The sequence below is a fragment of the Acipenser ruthenus genome, chromosome 4 (genome assembly GCF_902713425.1).
Source record: "Acipenser ruthenus chromosome 4, fAciRut3.2 maternal haplotype, whole genome shotgun sequence".
NCBI lineage: Eukaryota > Metazoa > Chordata > Actinopteri > Acipenseriformes > Acipenseridae > Acipenser > Acipenser ruthenus.
This window is the reverse complement of record NC_081192.1, coordinates 1,975,318-1,992,340: the sequence shown is the minus strand read 5'-3', so window position 1 is coordinate 1,992,340 and position 17,023 is coordinate 1,975,318. Positions and strand designations below refer to the sequence as shown.

The window sequence follows — 17,023 nt, the reverse complement described above, 5'->3', positions numbered from 1 at the left end:
AGAAAGGGCTAGAGTTAATGTTGGTTTTGGAGAGAGGGTCCCATGCTGAGGTCAGCATTGCCGCTGCCAGCACCACCACTGCCAGAGTGTGCAGCACCACCGCCACTGCCAGAGTGCCCCATGCTGAGGTCAGCATTGCCACTGCCAGCACCACCACTGCCAGAGTGTGTAGCACCACCGTCACTGCCAGAGTGCCCCACGCTGAGGTCAGCATTGCCGCTGCCAGCACCACCACTGCCAGAGTGTGCAGCACCACCGCCACTGCCAGAGTGCCCCATGGATAAAGGCATCTGCCAATTAAACTAATAATAATAATAATAATAATAATAATAATAATAATAATAATAATAATAATAATATTTCTGAGGATACATAACTAATACATAAAAATAACTATGTGCTGTGTTTTGAATGTTATTGCTACACATTTAACAGCTTAGCACTGAAGCTACAGAATGTGCAAAATAATTCACATTGGTGAATTGGTGAGGATTCAACAGTATACAGTAGCCATGGCTGAGCAGACTGCTTGGTGGCATGCATCCAGTAACAACATATACCCAGTGGACCAAGGGCCATAATCCTGTCTTACACTGCCCCCCTGGAACAACGTGGAAGTCTGCTGCGTTATAGATCCTCTCACACTGTATCAAGTTTCATTCAGTAAACTGAGTGAGGAACTTAGCAGCGGAAGAGTTCATACACTGTGGAAGATTACACATGCACAGATCAAAGGCTACAGTACTGCATAGGGAAAGGGGTATTTACTACAATTTGGGCATGGTACTTTATTTTTTACAGAAGAATGATTTCTTCACCAAGATTAAGGAGCGCTTCACAATAATAATAATAATAATAATAATAATAATAATAATAATAATAATAATAATAATAATAATAATAATAACAGTAGTAACTTTTAAAGTTATGGCGATAGTTGACAGTTGATATGGTTTTCAAGGGTACTTTTGTATCAGTTTTATCTCAGAAATGATGGTTTCACAAAGGAATAACATTCTTTCAAATCATAAAAAAGAGACAGCTAAATTCTTAGCTGCATCTAACCATGTATTATGTAAATATCCACAAGTAAACTAACAGAGGCAAGAGTACCAAGGGTGTTTAGTGTGTGTTCTTGATAACAGTAATTAGCTCAAGTCTCAGCCAGGTGATTGAATCCCACAGCAAGATATATGCAGAAAATATAAACCAGCTATAGTTTGTTTTCAGCCTGAATCCTTTAGGCTTGACAGCAATCCTTCTCTGATAAACTGGAAGCTAAGCTACGAAACCTGATTAAGTCTTTATATATATATATATATATATATATTTTTTTTTTTTTAAATATACAATCTAATAACAACAATATATTTTTCAGTTCATCTGCCTGCATGTAATCAATACTTATTAAAATATGCCACAATGTTTCACAAATGTCACAGTCAGTAGATACATATTTAACTCTGATATGCTCCTGGTATTAAATAAGCTGGAACAAGGGAAAAGTGGTCACAGTAAAATGATACAATGACTTTGGGTAGCTCACATATATATATACTGTACGTATAGGTACAGTATATTTATATCATTTAGTTAAAATCCATATCCAGAGGAAGCTCAATTCCATAGTTCAGTACATTCTAAAGTCCTTATCTAAAACTCTTTCCAAGTTAATAACGTCCAGTACAGAGTTCTTCCAAAGTGCTCAAACTGGGGGTTCAGTATCCTTCCAGGAAGTTACAGATGAGATGTTTTGAACTGCTGCATTACAAGTAGTGCTGTTTCACTTACCCTCTGACCTTGTACCCCAGGCTCTCCCACTGCTCCATCAGCACCTGGAGGACCCTAAAGACAAACAATGACAACTTAAAGAAATGGAACAGAATGTTTCAGACTAATACCGACAAGTAAGTGCAGTTAAAACAAGTTAGAGCTATTATATTACAAGTTATTTCCTTTTTTACTAATGATAGCTGCCTGATCATTTCAATATCTACACCTTCACCTTCACAAGTGGCAGAACGAAGCAGAGCCATCACTGTTAAAGAGGTCAGGCTATATGTGTGTATACATATATATATATATATATATTACTTACTGGTGGCCCAGCAGGTCCAGTTAGCCCTGGAGGTCCCCGGGGCCCAGGGGGTCCCTGAAAATACATTAAAAATAGATCATTTAAATATGTTCTACTTTTACGTTTACATTCAGTCTTGGCAACATTCCATTCCCAGTTTGTTTTAATGGGTTACAGTAGGGCTCCTAGCCCATTCTAACTGTTTATTTCGGTATATCACTGGAAATGCATGATATCTTAGCCAAGCATAGAAAAACTAAAACATTCCATGTGGCACACATTTCCATTAGGCACAATTTCTGCTACATTTCGGTCACAAACTTGGCCTGGTTCCTGGTCATTAAACATACAAACACGAAGGGTCCGATTCTTAACTATACAAGTCATTATTAGCAACCAAGTAAATAAAAACATGTATGGAAGGCCCATAGTATGTTAATTATATTACCAGCATATTTCAAAAGAATCAATGGAATAAATAACTAGGCAAATAACAATACAACAAAAATCAATGGTAAGTACTCTACTTACTGCTTCTCCCTTCATGCCTTCAATCTAGAAAAAAAAAACATATATATATATATATATATATCAGAAACAGTCCCATAAATACAAATTAAACTTGTCTTACGTGTTTACAGAAATTGCTTTAATGTCAATACTGAATCTGTGGTTGGCAATAAAATAGGCAAGACCGATAATATTCGAAAACGAGGCTAGGTTAAGTTTTATTTAGGTTAGTTGCTGAATATTTTTTTATTTTAAATCCAGCCACTGCTTCTTACTGTTTGGGTGTGAACAGGCAACCACTAACACCAGAAGCAAGTGTCTTAAACACATGAACACTTTTAACTCATCTGACAGGTAATAAGGGCCATAATGGTTTATGCTGACATCGAGTTAAAGGAAGGGCATTTAACACAATTGCTTACAACTGGTATCACTTTAGTTTCACTGTAGGTTTACTTGATAGAAAAGATAATAATATATTAACAAACTTATAGAGAGCTCTATAGTTTGAAATGGGCTCCCACTGAGAACAAACAAATAAGCCTACGGGTAGATATAACAGCTAAAGCTTACAGATTGTGTGTCAATTTGGTCCAGTTGCAGTAGATAATCAGCCAGTTCAGTAACAAGCCTAATGCATTGCAGTTCTGTAAATCCAGACTTGAGGCAATGTTTGGTTCAATTTCAGTTAAAACAATAAATATGAATCCTTACTGCATCTCCTGAAATTCCAGGAGGACCCATTCCACCCTGCAAGAAAAAACCCAGAGTGGGAATGAAAAAGACAACTACAAATATCACTATACTGTATATTTTGAACAAATCTGGATCACACGCCCATACACTACAAAGAACTCTTAAGCAGGTCTCTTATGATTATGTTCTTTCCTTGGCCAATCATATATCATATATCATATGCATTACCCCTTGAAATCTGTATACAAAACAAAAAATAATAATAATAATAACAATAACAATAATAATAATAATAATAATAATAATAATAATAATAATAATAATAATAATAATAATAATAATAATAAATACAAATCTGTATACAGATCAATCTTTGCATCAGTACTGAAGTGAGTTTGCCGAGGGTGTTTGGATGTTTTATTTTTCCCATTCAACGTTTGTTTCAGTTGTGTTTTATTTTTACAAAACAGATCTTTTAAATATAGCATTTCATTTGCAATTCAGTGCCACATACCATAACACAATCAAACATCCATAATAACACCTATTACTACAGTTACTACGTCTGTTCTTTGTAACATAAACACATTACTAATTAAAGATGGAATTGAAGCCAGCTAATCACATGCGTTCAAACTATTGAAATATCTTGCATCAAAAGAGGTTTTTAAATGTAACTTTTCAATTCAGTGCCACATACTATAAAGCAATCAAAACATATCTAATAACACTGTTCTTCAAAAATGTTCCATGTGCATTTTAACATAAACACAGTGCAAGTCAAACGTGGATCTCAATTCAAAGAGGAATCAGGTTAACACGTGCATTCACATGGCTGTCAGTGGGATGCATCCCATCCTCAGGGATGAGACAAATGTGCCTGATACTAAACTGTTTTGGTTTTGATTTAGGAAATATTGTGTTCTTCAAAATGTAATCTTAAATGGTAACTGTTCTGTCCCCTTTAGAGCAGAGATAGATTGGCAGTTTTCACCTGAATTAGTGAGTTATTTCTTAATTATTATTTTTTTGAATGAGCTACTTAACTGTGGGGTTGCTCTGTGTAAAATCTCTATGTTCTGAAGCACAATATGAATTTAAAAACGTCTCCCTGGGCTGTCAGTCTGCCACTAGATGGAAGCATTGTGTTGTGAGGAAAATGCCATATATACAAGTAATATTCTCATCTGCCATGTGAGTGCAATGTGTTTTTTTTAAATACCAGTGGAAAGCTTGATGCAAGAAATAATGACAAACAGCTCTACTTAGAAACAATCCATACCTTTTCACCTTTGGGTCCAATAACACCAGGTAATCCACTGCTTCCTTTGAATCCCTGTTTGAAAAACACAAACTAAATATATATTGCACCGAGATACTCCACAAACAATAATGAAAAGTATAATAATAATTAGCAGTGCATGATGTCTTTCTCAATAATATCATCTGAGATAGGTAAACTGAGTCAAGCACCAATCTAAATGAAGCATTCCAGTGGTTTATTAAAAACCCACCAAATAGAAAATAAATGGCCTAATATATATATATATATATATATATATATATATATATATATATATATATATATATATATATATGTATATATATGTATATATATATATATATATATATATATATATATATATATATATATATATATATATATACACACATATATATATACCCGTCCTGATCAAAGTTTCATCAACGTCAGTCATGTGGACAGCGCCAATGCAAAAGGCTACAGCAAGTGTGTTTCTTTTCACTGCTGGAAAGGGTGTTAATAGGAATAAAATAGCACACAATTTCAGAATTGGTAAGAGTGCTGCTGTGACAGATATAAAAAACATTCTGCATCGAGATAAAAATTTGCATCGGACGGGTGCCGACATTCTTTGGAAGTAAACAACGAAACGCTCCAAAGCATGATGTAAGTACAGGTAGAGCTGTGTGCAATTTAACTTCTGTGTTCTACTCTTCAGTTTTACTCTTTTAATTTATTTGAGCAAATGAAAACAATCTGTAGATTTTTTATTTGTTTGTTTCATTGTAAACTGCAATGCACTTGTAAATTACCAGACAATAATGCAAATCTGTAATGCATTAACAGAGTTATTGAGTATCTTTCTAAACAATGGATTTATATTTAAACAGAGATCCTTTATATGCTGAAACTGGAATTACTAGGAATAAAATAGCACAAGATTTCGGAATTGCAATGCGTCCCTGTGACAGATAGTTTTTAGCGAAAGCTAAACATGGAAACATACATGGTCTTTCTATAATGAGCAACGGGAATGAAGTTGGTTCGGAGGATTTCGATACCAGCGACAGTGATGCTGACTTTTGCAAACGGGAAGCTGGTTTGAAATGGAAGTGCTGTGATGAAATACTATTAAAACACAGCACTGGGTACAGGCAGATCCATCACAATGCCTGCGCAAAGTAACTGTGGACATGCATTTGTGACTCTTCAACACAAGCGAAGCAGACACCATATAAAAGGTACAGGATCTGCTATGAAAATGAAAACAATCTTTTATCTCTATATTGAATATGGGTAAGAAGTACACAGTAGCATAAAGGGTTAATGAAAAACACAAAATAGGAGCCCAGCAAGAGGACGGAATTTAGTCGTCAAATTTGGACATGGCGACAGGAACGAGAGGGGCGACAGACTAGTCAAATTTGCAGAGAACAAGAACTTATTTATCATGAGTTTTTTTGGCATAGAACTGTCCGTCTGACTTTCTCACTGCGGCACAGAATTCTCTGGAATCCATTGAGTTTGTGAACATTGTATTAATTTACATCTTTTAGTTAGATTTGTCTGAATTTTAGGAAGTCAGAAAACACTGAAAGTTTTAATGACGATTTTAGTGTTTGCAGAATATTTGTTTTGTAGTATATTTTGTAATGAATTTTCTATTGTCCCCCATTTTGCTTTGTTGTGTGGGGAGAGGAAGGACGCTCAGTATGAAGATGTAATTCACCATAAGCAGCGTCACAGGGGCAATAGTTGGATCTATTTTTGATCATGTGATCAGCTTTTAACTAATTCATAACTATACATATGTTAAGGGAAAATTCGCAAATTACCCAGTCAAAGTCTGAAATTAACCACAAATATCTTTCATTCCGGGTTTTGCCCAGGCAGATCTAGGAGTGCCTACAATTGCCTATAATTAATCTCAAAGATCTTTCATTTTATGTGTTCAGGGGACAGAGACAGCTAAAATTATCACTGAGATTAAAGAGCTTGTTTGACCCGCCTACCTGAGTAGTGTCATTCACTCACTCACTCATCACATTCATAAAAACTACACAGGAAGTCTGGCGTCAGAAAATAAGCATATATTTACAAATTTATTTAAAGATGCATTTTTATTGAATACATGACTATATAAAATATTCAATGAGATATACGACTAATTTATTTTAAACAAATTATTAAAGTTTATATATGTATTATGTACTTAACTTACTCTCAGTCACTCCACTGAGTAGGTGCTCCGACTCTTTAGATCGCTTGTCATAAACACTGTCAAAACGTGAATCAGCTCAATACAACTCCTTAAGGTCTGCCTGTCACTCAGAACAGGAATGAAAGAACAGAGGGAGTGATTCGGACTCTGTCCGAGAAGCAGTGGGCACACCGCGGTTTGACCGGTCAAAGTCCGAAATAGCCCGCAACTCCTCAAATCACTTTCAATTCAAAAACAAAATGTCTCGTTTTCAATCATTCGACAACACCCACAGTACAGAAATGCTCACTAATGATCAACAAAATGAGAATATGTTAAAAAAAGAGGTAAAACTGGTACATTCGTATCTCACAGAAACTGAAGAAAGGGATAACGACAAAGAACGTCTATACAACACTGAAACACTACGTTTACTCTCTCTCTCTATCTATCTATCTATCTCTCTCTCTCTCTCTCTCTCTCTCTCTACAGTGCCTATAGAAAGTCTACACCTCCCTGAACATTTTTTCGCATTATGTTGTGTCAGTGCCTCAGAGTTTCATCCATTTAAATGAGGATTTTTTCCACTTATCTACACACCATACTCCACACTGTTAAGGGGAAAAAAAGTTTTTATTGAGAAAAAGATTTTATATTAAAAATACAAAACTGAAAGATCATAATTGGATAAGTCTGCACCCCCCTGAGTTAATACTTGGTGGAAGCACATTTGGCAGCAATCACAGCTGTGAGTCTGTTGGGATAGGTCTCTACCAACTTTGCACAGAGATTTGGCAATATTTGACCATTCTTCTTTACAAAACTGTTCAAGCTCTGTCAAGTTCCTTGGGGAGCGTTGATGGACAGCAATCTTCAAGTCATGCCACAAATTTTCAGTTGGATTTAGGTCGGGGTTCTGACTGGGCCAGTCAAGGACATTTACCTTTTAGTTCCTTAGCCACTCCAGTGTAGCTTTGGCTGTGTGCTTTGGGTCGTTGTCATGCTGAAAGGTGAACTTCCGTCCCAGTTTCAGCTTTCTTGAAGAGGGCAGCAGGTTTTCCTCAAGGACTTCTCTGTACTTTGCTCCATTCATTTACCCTTCTATCCTGACCTCAGTCCCTGCCGATGAGAAACATCCCCATAACATGATGCTGCCACCACCATGCTTCACAGTAGGGATGGTGTTCTTTGGGTGATGCGCTGTGTTGGGTTTGCGCCAAACATAACGCTTTGCATTTAAGCCAAAAAGTTCAATTTTAGTTTCGTCAGACCACAAAACCTTTTGCTACATGGCTACAGAATCCCCTGAGTGTTTTTTTCATACTTCAAACGGGATTCAAGGTGGGCTTTCTTGAGTAATGGCTTCCTTCTTGCACCCTACCATACATGCCAGATTTGTGGAGTGCTTGGGATATTGTTGTCACATGCACACTTTGACCAGTCTTGGCCATAAAAGCCTGTAGCTCTTGCAAAGTTGCCATTGGCCTCTTGGTAGCCTCTCTGATCAGTCTCCTTCTTGCTCGGTCATCCAGTTTGGAGGGACGGCCTGATCTAGGCAGGGTCTTGGTGGTGCCATACACCTTGCACTTCCAATAATCGTCTTGACCGTGCTCCAAGGGATATTCAAGGCCTTTGATGTTTTTTATACCCATCCCCTGATCTGTGCCTTTCAATAACTTTATCCCAGAGTGCTTTTGAAAGCGCTTTTGTGCTCATGGTTGAGTCTTTGCTTTGAAATGCACTACCCAGCAGAGGGAGCCTACAGGAACTGCTGAATTTATCCTGAAATCATGGAATCACTACAATTTAACACAGGTGGAGGCCACTTAACTTGGTGTGTGATTTTGAAGGCGATTGGTTACACCTGAGCTAATTTAGGATTTCTATTACAAGGGGGGTGGACACTTATCCAACCAAGTTATTTCAGTTTTTATTTAAAATTTTCTACAGATTTCTAGAATATTTTTTTCACTTGGAAGTTGTGGGGTAGGATGTGTAGATAAATGAAAAAAAAAAAATTAATACAGGGGGTGTAGACTTTCTATAGGCACTGTATATATATATATATATATATATATATATATATATATATATATATATATATATATATATACACACACACACACATAGTGGCATCATAACAACTGGTGAGCAATTTTTTCAATGGGCTCATCCTGAAGATATTTCCTGTAATAACCAGCCAGTTATTACAGGAAACACAAGCTTATTAACACCAGCAAGGGAGCTCGACCCCAGCAGAAGCTAATAACTCATTGACATAGACTAAGTACAGTAAGCCCCTCACAGCAAGCAACACAGAACTTTACAACTGCTCACCAGAGAAAAAAAACTAAACACTGCACGGGGTAGAGTGTGAAAAATGAAAATGTAAAGCCCCCCCTTGGGGTGAGATGCTTGGATAAACCCCTCGGCCTTCACCCTCTAGGTTTATGTACCACCCCTCGTCGGGCATTCAATTCTCATATCCCACACTACCCATGCATTATTCTCTATATAATCCACAGACATCTGTTCCAGACTCAACACACAACCTGCACCTGTCTCACAATTTGATATCCCCAAAATACCAACCCCCTCCTCTGCAGTGCCCCTGTGTCTCGTCCTGCACTAAACAGCTGACTCCAGTCAAGGTTTTACCGCGGATGCTTATGTTGCCCCAGTACTACTCTGGCAACAACCCTTCACCTTGTAACCCCAAGAGCCAAAGTTAGATCTCAAGTATGCCATTCCACAGTACTCCTGCGTATAAAGCAAGCTCTTTTTTTAGAATTGAGATCAACTGTTTTTTACACACACACACACAAACACACACACAAACACACACACGCACACACACATTTTATTTATTTATTTATCCCAGGAAACAAGATTAACCTTTAAACGATTCAAAATATATTAAAGTGAACTTACATCTTTTCCAGGGGCACCCATTTTCCCAGGAAATCCGTCTAGGCCACGTTCTCCCTTGAATAAAAAAATATATACACATTTAACTATAATATATACTATAGGTATCCTTTTTTCTGCTTTTATATTTATGTAGCAGATAATTATACCCGTATTATATTTCACAAGGTACAGTATCAGATTTTTATTTTATTTTCCATCTAGCAGTGTTTTACTGAATGCCATGTCAGGATAAAAACAACGTAATAGGAAGTAGCAAATCACACTTTTCTTTTCTACATTGCTGCCGATGGCATTCCAAGATTCCCCTATACATCTCTAATTGCACCCTGCATTTGCAGTTCCCCACTCAGTTCACCTCTCCCAAGCGGATATAATGCATCCTCTTCACTGTGCATTGATGTTAAACATTTGAACAGACATGCACTGTAGGTAGAGCAGGAAACAGGCAGAGAAAGTAGCCAGATTTACTGTTAGCTGTGATTGCTTTAACAGCCCAGCCACAGAAACCAAGAGGATATGATGTCAGAATGCTTTCTTGCTTGGTGAATTTGATTAAATGTGCACCTTTCTGAAAGAAAAATAAACATTTTTTTGCTATTTAAAAGTCACCCTGAACTAAAATGGACATACCTGTCAATTTAGATGACATTGTGAAATATGGGCTACAGTACTAGAAGTAATAAAGTTAATATAGTATTAATGACCCATTTTGGTCATTAATACTCTGCATGGTGTCTTAACTAGTCAAATCTAGTTTACAGCAAAGATGGCATCCTGGTGACTGAAAACTGAAGACAAATTCTCACAGCTCCATTCTCAGTACTGATTTGAGAAATGCACCTTGCTATGAGATACACTTGATGTTCGGAGTTACTCTGCTTAATAAGAACCTTGCATAGCCATGTGCTGTAATCACTGAGGACAAAATGTCATTATGGTGGTTATCCAACCTTGTTCTTGAGTGACACTCATTGTGCATCTGCTTTATTTGCCAGCAAGTGCTAAAAGAGTGCTTAAGCATTCCCATGGTACAACCAGGCGATCAAGGGTTAAGGTTCACGGTGCAGGTTCTTGAGAACACCTCTGTATGTGTTAGAGGTGGGGCTGACCATTATGTTAAACTCAAGCCTCCGTCAATGAGATGCTCTTGGCAGCAACAGCCTTTGTTACTTTTTGTTATATAACTTTGATGTTATATATCTACAAAATGCAGTGATTTCATGTCTTTCTAAATTATATATTTTTTTTAATTGAAGCAACCCTACAATCATCTTCATTAAGAGGTTAGTAGATACCAGTTTAGAAAATGCTCAGACAAGGAGCTGCACTATTTGTCCACGACAATACACAAGATTGAACATTGACAGCCATACATACACAGACTGTATTAACAGGGGCGTAGAAGATTACAGTGACAGTCATACGTACACAGACTGTATCAACAGGGGTGTAGAAGATTACAGTGACAGTCATACGTACACAGACTGTATTAACAGGGGTGTAGAAGATTACAGTGACAGTCATACATACACAGACTGTATTAACAGGGGTGTAGAAGATTACAGTGACAGTCATACATACACAGACTGTATTAACAGGGGTGTAGAAGATTACAGTGACAGTCATATGTACACAGACTGTATTAACAGGGGTGTAGAAGATTACAGTGACAGTCATACGTACACAGACTGATTAACGGGTGTAGAAGATTACAGTGACAGTCATACATACACAGACTGTATTAACGGGTGTAGAAGATTACAGCGACAGTCATACATACACAGACTGTATTAACGGGTGTAGAAGATTACAGTGACAGTCATACGTACACAGACTGTATTAACAGGGGTGTAGAAGATTACAGTGACAGTCATACGTACACAGACTGTATTAACAGGGGTGGCCAAAGCTGGCCCTTCCACTCCTGGTCTTTGTTCCAACCCTGTTCTAAATCGTTTAATTGAACTAATTAAACCTCCATCCAGACCCTGTAGAAGATAATGATACATTCTACTGGAGTAGAATGGCTCTCCAGGACTGCGATTGGGCACCCCTGGTATAAACACACTCATTTGAGGATGTCCTTTTTTACTCACTTTCTGAGATAGTCAGCAGAGGGCGCTAACAGCATGCTTTTGCAATCTTACCAACCTTTAAAAAAAAGTGATATTCCAAAGCCAGGCAACAGCAGTCTTGAACGTGTTGCCAGTGAAAATAGGAATTTTAAAGAATGTTAAATAATATATATATATATATATATATATATATATATATATATATATATATATATATATATATATAATGTTATTCACAAATTAACAACACAATCTAAAATGCTTTACACATTGAAATAGAGCTTACCTTCTCTCCGCCATTACCCATTTCACCTTTAACTCCTCTTTCACCCTGTATAAAAAGACAGAAAACAAGCATGGGTTTACATTGTGTAATCTCAGAACAAAGATGTCTATCTAGGGTTGTTCTGGCACATTTCAATACAGTGAAAACATTGTGGTCAGAATGTTATTGTCGTTTGAAGGCAAAGTCTCAGATTGCTTTTACCGTACGAGTATTCTGCTCCCTTTGTTAACTGTATGCACTGTTTTGTATCTCGTAGCCCCCTCGTGTTTTCAGTGTGTATAATCATAAGTGCAGCCCCTATCAGTCCTGCCTTGAGTTTCTGCCATGAATAAGAGCCGCTTGCCCTTATTCACACGATCCTCCTGGTGCAATGATGACGCTGTAGTTCAATGGAGCTTGGTACCCAAACTGGGACCAAATTCAAGAGACAGGAGATAATTACATGAAATCTGTAAAGTGTAAAAGTATTGTCTCGCCCCATTGGGGTATAATGTGTTTTATTTCAAATTGTAACTGAATTAGTTGTACACTTACAGCTGAACGTAAAAAGGTCAAATCAGACCTGCCCTTTAAGTAAATGGTTGGAACACAAGAAAGATTCACTTACAGGTACTCCTCTGAGCCCAGGTATACCAGAGGATCCATCTTGCCCTTCTGATCCCTGTGTGGAATCACAGAGAACAAGAACATTAGAGATCAGCATGGGAATATGTCTCTGTGCAATTGCAGTGGAATATGTCTCTCTGCAATTGCAGTGGAATATGTCTCTCTGCAATTGCAGTGGAAAATGTCTCTGTGTAATTGTTTTGGAATATATCCCTGTGTAATTGTATTGGAATATGTCCCTGTGTAATTGTATTGGAATATGTCTCTGTGCAATTGCAGTGGAATATGTCTCTGTAATTGCAGTGGAATATGTCTCTGTGCAATTGCAGTGGAATATGTCTGTGTAATTGCAGTGGAATACTGTATGTCTCTGTGCAATTGCAGTGGAATATGTCTCTGTGTAATTGCAGTGGAATATGTCTCTGTGCAATTGCAGTGGAATATGTCTGTGTAATTGCAGTGGAATACTGTATGTCTCTGTGCAATTGCAGTGGAATATGTCTCTGTGTAATTGTAGTGGAGTATGTCTCTGTGTAATTGCAGTGGAATATGTCTCTGTGTAATTGTAGTGGAATATGTCTATGTGCAATTGCAGTGGAATATGTCTCTGTGTAATTGCAGTGGAATATGTCTCTGTGTAATTGCAGTGGAAGATGTCTCTGTGTAATTGCAGTGGAAGATGTCTCTGTGTAATGGAATAGGTTGGCATCATAATTAATTTAATGTTCTCTCTGCAGATTTAAAAACTTATAGAATGATCTTAACCTTGAACATACTTCATGCCTGCACTCTACAGACTGCCAGGTGGAGGTGGAACTGCAAGACCTGCAGTAATTGGGATCCCTGCTGAGTAAACTCTGGGACCTGTAAGGTCTGATGTTCTTCAAGGTGCAAGTGCAGGTGTTGACTGAACAGCAATTCCCATTACAAACACTCTGGCTTCCCAAATAGGATTCCCATCATGATTCATATCAAATACATTTATCTCCTTCTGGACAGGTCATATAGTTGGCCGATATTATTTTGTGTTTAATATAACACACATTATGCAAGCCTTATCCTGTCATGGTTTGTTACAGTAGTCCCAGTTTACCCTTCTGTATTCTAGTGGATTGGAGCAGATCTTTTCCTCACTGCACCAAACACTACAGCCAGGCTAGAACAATGTAAAGGGCAGAGCTTATTAAGTGGCATTTACAAAGGCTGTTGCAAAGGAGAGCTCTCAATATGGATAATTAGCAATCCTTCATATTGAACAGGAGAAAGAGTCTCAACCTCTAAGCGAAAGTACTGTGCAATGAGTAAAAGTTCAATGAATAACATTGAACGCCCACTATAATTTCAATTCTGCCAAGTAAAAATATATTTTACAAACCAAGAGGACAGAGCTGGGTTTGGGTACGATCTAGGGAAGCACATACTACTCTGATAGGTGTACCTATAATAATATAATGGAATACAGTATAAAGTTTAATGTTCAGTTGAAGCGAGTAAAGAGAATGACCCCTGTACCTATCCTAAAATTTAGCAACCCTGCGCACCCCGAGAGAGCATCTCAACCACTATGCAAAAGAGCTGGGCTCGTCTGCATTCGTGGTTTTAGAGCTTTAAACCTCATCTCATCTCATCTCACCCCCAGGGGATGCACTCTAACGACAGTGCATCACACAACACTGCCCATTACACAAGGAAACATCTCAGCCTCATCTCATCTCACCTCCAGGGGATGCACTCTAACGACAGTGCACCACACAACACTGCCCATTACACGAGGAAACATCTCAGCCTCATCTCATCTCACCCCCAGGGGATGCACTCTAACGACAGTGCACCACACAACACTGCCCATTACACGAGGAAACATCTCAGCCTCATCTCATCTCACCCACAGGGGATGTACTCTAACAACAGTGCATCACACAACACTGCCCATTACACGAGGAAACATCTCAGCCTCATCTCATCTCACCCCCAGGGGATGCACTCTAACGTCAGTGCATCACACAACACTGCCCATTACACGAGGAAACATCTCAGCCTCATCTCATCTCACCCCCAGGGGATGCACTCTAACGACAGTGCACCACACAACACTGCCCATTACACGAGGAAACATCTCAGCCTCATCTCATCTCACCCCCAGGGGATGCACTCTAACGACAGTGCATCACACAACACTGCCCATTACACGAGGAAACATCTCAGCCTCATCTCATCTCACCCCCAGGGGATGCACTCTAACGACAGTGCACCACACAACACTGCCCATTACACAAGGAAACATCTCAGCCTCATCTCATCTCACCCCCAGGGGATGCACTCTAACGACAGTGCATCACACAACACTGCCCATTACACAAGGAAACATCTCAGCCTCATCTCATCTCACCCCCAGAGGATGCACTCTAACGACAGTGCATCACACAACACTGCCCATTACACAAGGAAACATCTCAGCCTCATCTCATCTCACCCCCAGGGGATGCACTCTAACGACAGTGCATCACACAACACTGCCCATTACACAAAGAAACATCTCAGCCTCATCTCATCTCACCCCCAGAGGATGCACTCTAACGACAGTGCACCACACAACACTGCCCATTACACAAGGAAACATCTCAGCCTCATCTCATCTCACCCCCAGGGGATGCACTCTAACGACAGTGCACCACACAACACTGCCCATTACACAAGGAAACATCTCAGCCTCATCTCATCTCACCCCCAGGGGATGCACTCTAACAACAGTGCACCACACAACACTGCCCATTACACAAGGAAACATCTCAGCCTCATCTCATCTCACCCTCAGGGGATGCACTCTAACGACAGTGCATCACACAACACTGCCCATTACACGAGGAAACATCTCAGCCTCATCTCATCTCACCCCCAGGGGATGCACTCTAACGACAGTGCATCACACAACACTGCCCATTACACGAGGAAACATCTCAGCCTCATCTCATCTCACCTCCAGGGGATGCACTCTAACGACAGTGCACCACACAACACTGCCCATTACACAAGGAAACATCTCAGCCTCATCTCATCTCACCCCCAGGGGATGCACTCTAACGACAGTGCACCACACAACACTGCCCATTACACGAGGAAACATCTCAGCCTCATCTCATCTCACCCCCAGGGGATGCACTCTAACGACAGTGCACCACACAACACTGCCCATTACACGAGGAAACATCTCAGCCTCATCTCATCTCACCCCCAGGGGATGCACTCTAACGACAGTGCATCACACAACACTGCCCATTACACAAGGAAACATCTCAGCCTCATCTCAGATAAAAGGGTCTGTTTTCATGTTCTAAACTGCAACAGATCTAAATACTGCCAGTGTGTATCCCTTCTCTATCAGCCTTAATAGTATTGTATTACATTGTATTGTAATGCTGTATATTATATTATTGTAGGATTAGTAGGATTCATATCTTTTGATTAGATGATTAAAATAGAAGGAACCCTTAACTCTAATGTGCATAACATTCTGAGCCTGTTATCTAGATATGTAAAAACTAGTCTAAAGCCCCTTTCACACTGCCATGCTCTACCCGGGTCGGAACCTACCTGGGTCGGGACCCGGTGTCATGCTGGCCAGGTATGCAATTTCACACTGCTTTTGATAAAGCCGGGTTGACCTGGGTGACAGACACAAGTACACTATACGCATATCAATGCACTGGAAGCAGCTTGTTACAGACGCTTCCATCCAAGCTTCTCTGGATTGAACTGTAGGCCCAAATGTTGATTAAAGCAAATGTTTCTTCATCCCTGCTGCAACATGGGTACATCCCAGGTATGTGGTTTCACACTAGGCGGGATTGTAGCCAGAAATATAGGCATATTTATTCCATGTTGTCAAGGATAGCTCTGTGGTGACGTCACGTCAGGAAGTAAATCCACAACACACAGGACTGTGAGGTCAGTGAAATGTGCTGCTTGTGTGTTTATTATAAATGAATGGACAAAATAAAAGGTTTTAACAAAACACAAACACTTTTATAAACAAAACGGCACGGTGGCCAAAACAAATAGACAGACAAACAGTGAATGAACCCAAACAACAAGCATCGTGCTGGTCTTCCAGCATGAGTAGCAATCGTTATTATTGTGCAATCACTGTGCCTAAATATAAATACACATTTTAACAACACTTGTGCTACATAGCTCCACATTATATCCTGTGCACCAATACATATACACCAACATTAACATGCCACATACAACATAAAACACAAAAATACGCACAGGGGCGGGGCACCCTGCCACACATGCACACCCTGTTTATTATATTTCATGCAACCTCACATTGTTGTGAGAACATGTCATTAAAAAAATGCAGGCATTGCTAAAG

The 17,023-nt window shown here is 39.1% G+C and overlaps 1 protein-coding gene across 2 annotated transcripts in view; it reads right to left on the bottom strand.

Annotated features, from left to right (window-relative positions):
• Positions 1-17,023, bottom strand: part of LOC117400616 (collagen alpha-1(XXII) chain-like) — a 115,517-nt gene that overhangs the window by 52,644 nt on the left and 45,850 nt on the right. For both annotated transcript variants that reach the window (XM_059021282.1, XM_059021283.1), the window contains exons 16-23: positions 12,647-12,700; positions 12,040-12,084; positions 9,679-9,732; positions 4,566-4,619; positions 3,302-3,337; positions 2,609-2,632; positions 2,099-2,152; positions 1,792-1,845 (exon numbers count right to left, since the gene is read on the bottom strand). In XM_059021282.1, coding sequence (XP_058877265.1) covers positions 1,792-1,845; positions 2,099-2,152; positions 2,609-2,632; positions 3,302-3,337; positions 4,566-4,619; positions 9,679-9,732; positions 12,040-12,084; positions 12,647-12,700 — 375 coding nt within the window. The remainder of the gene's footprint in view (positions 1-1,791; positions 1,846-2,098; positions 2,153-2,608; positions 2,633-3,301; positions 3,338-4,565; positions 4,620-9,678; positions 9,733-12,039; positions 12,085-12,646; positions 12,701-17,023) is intronic.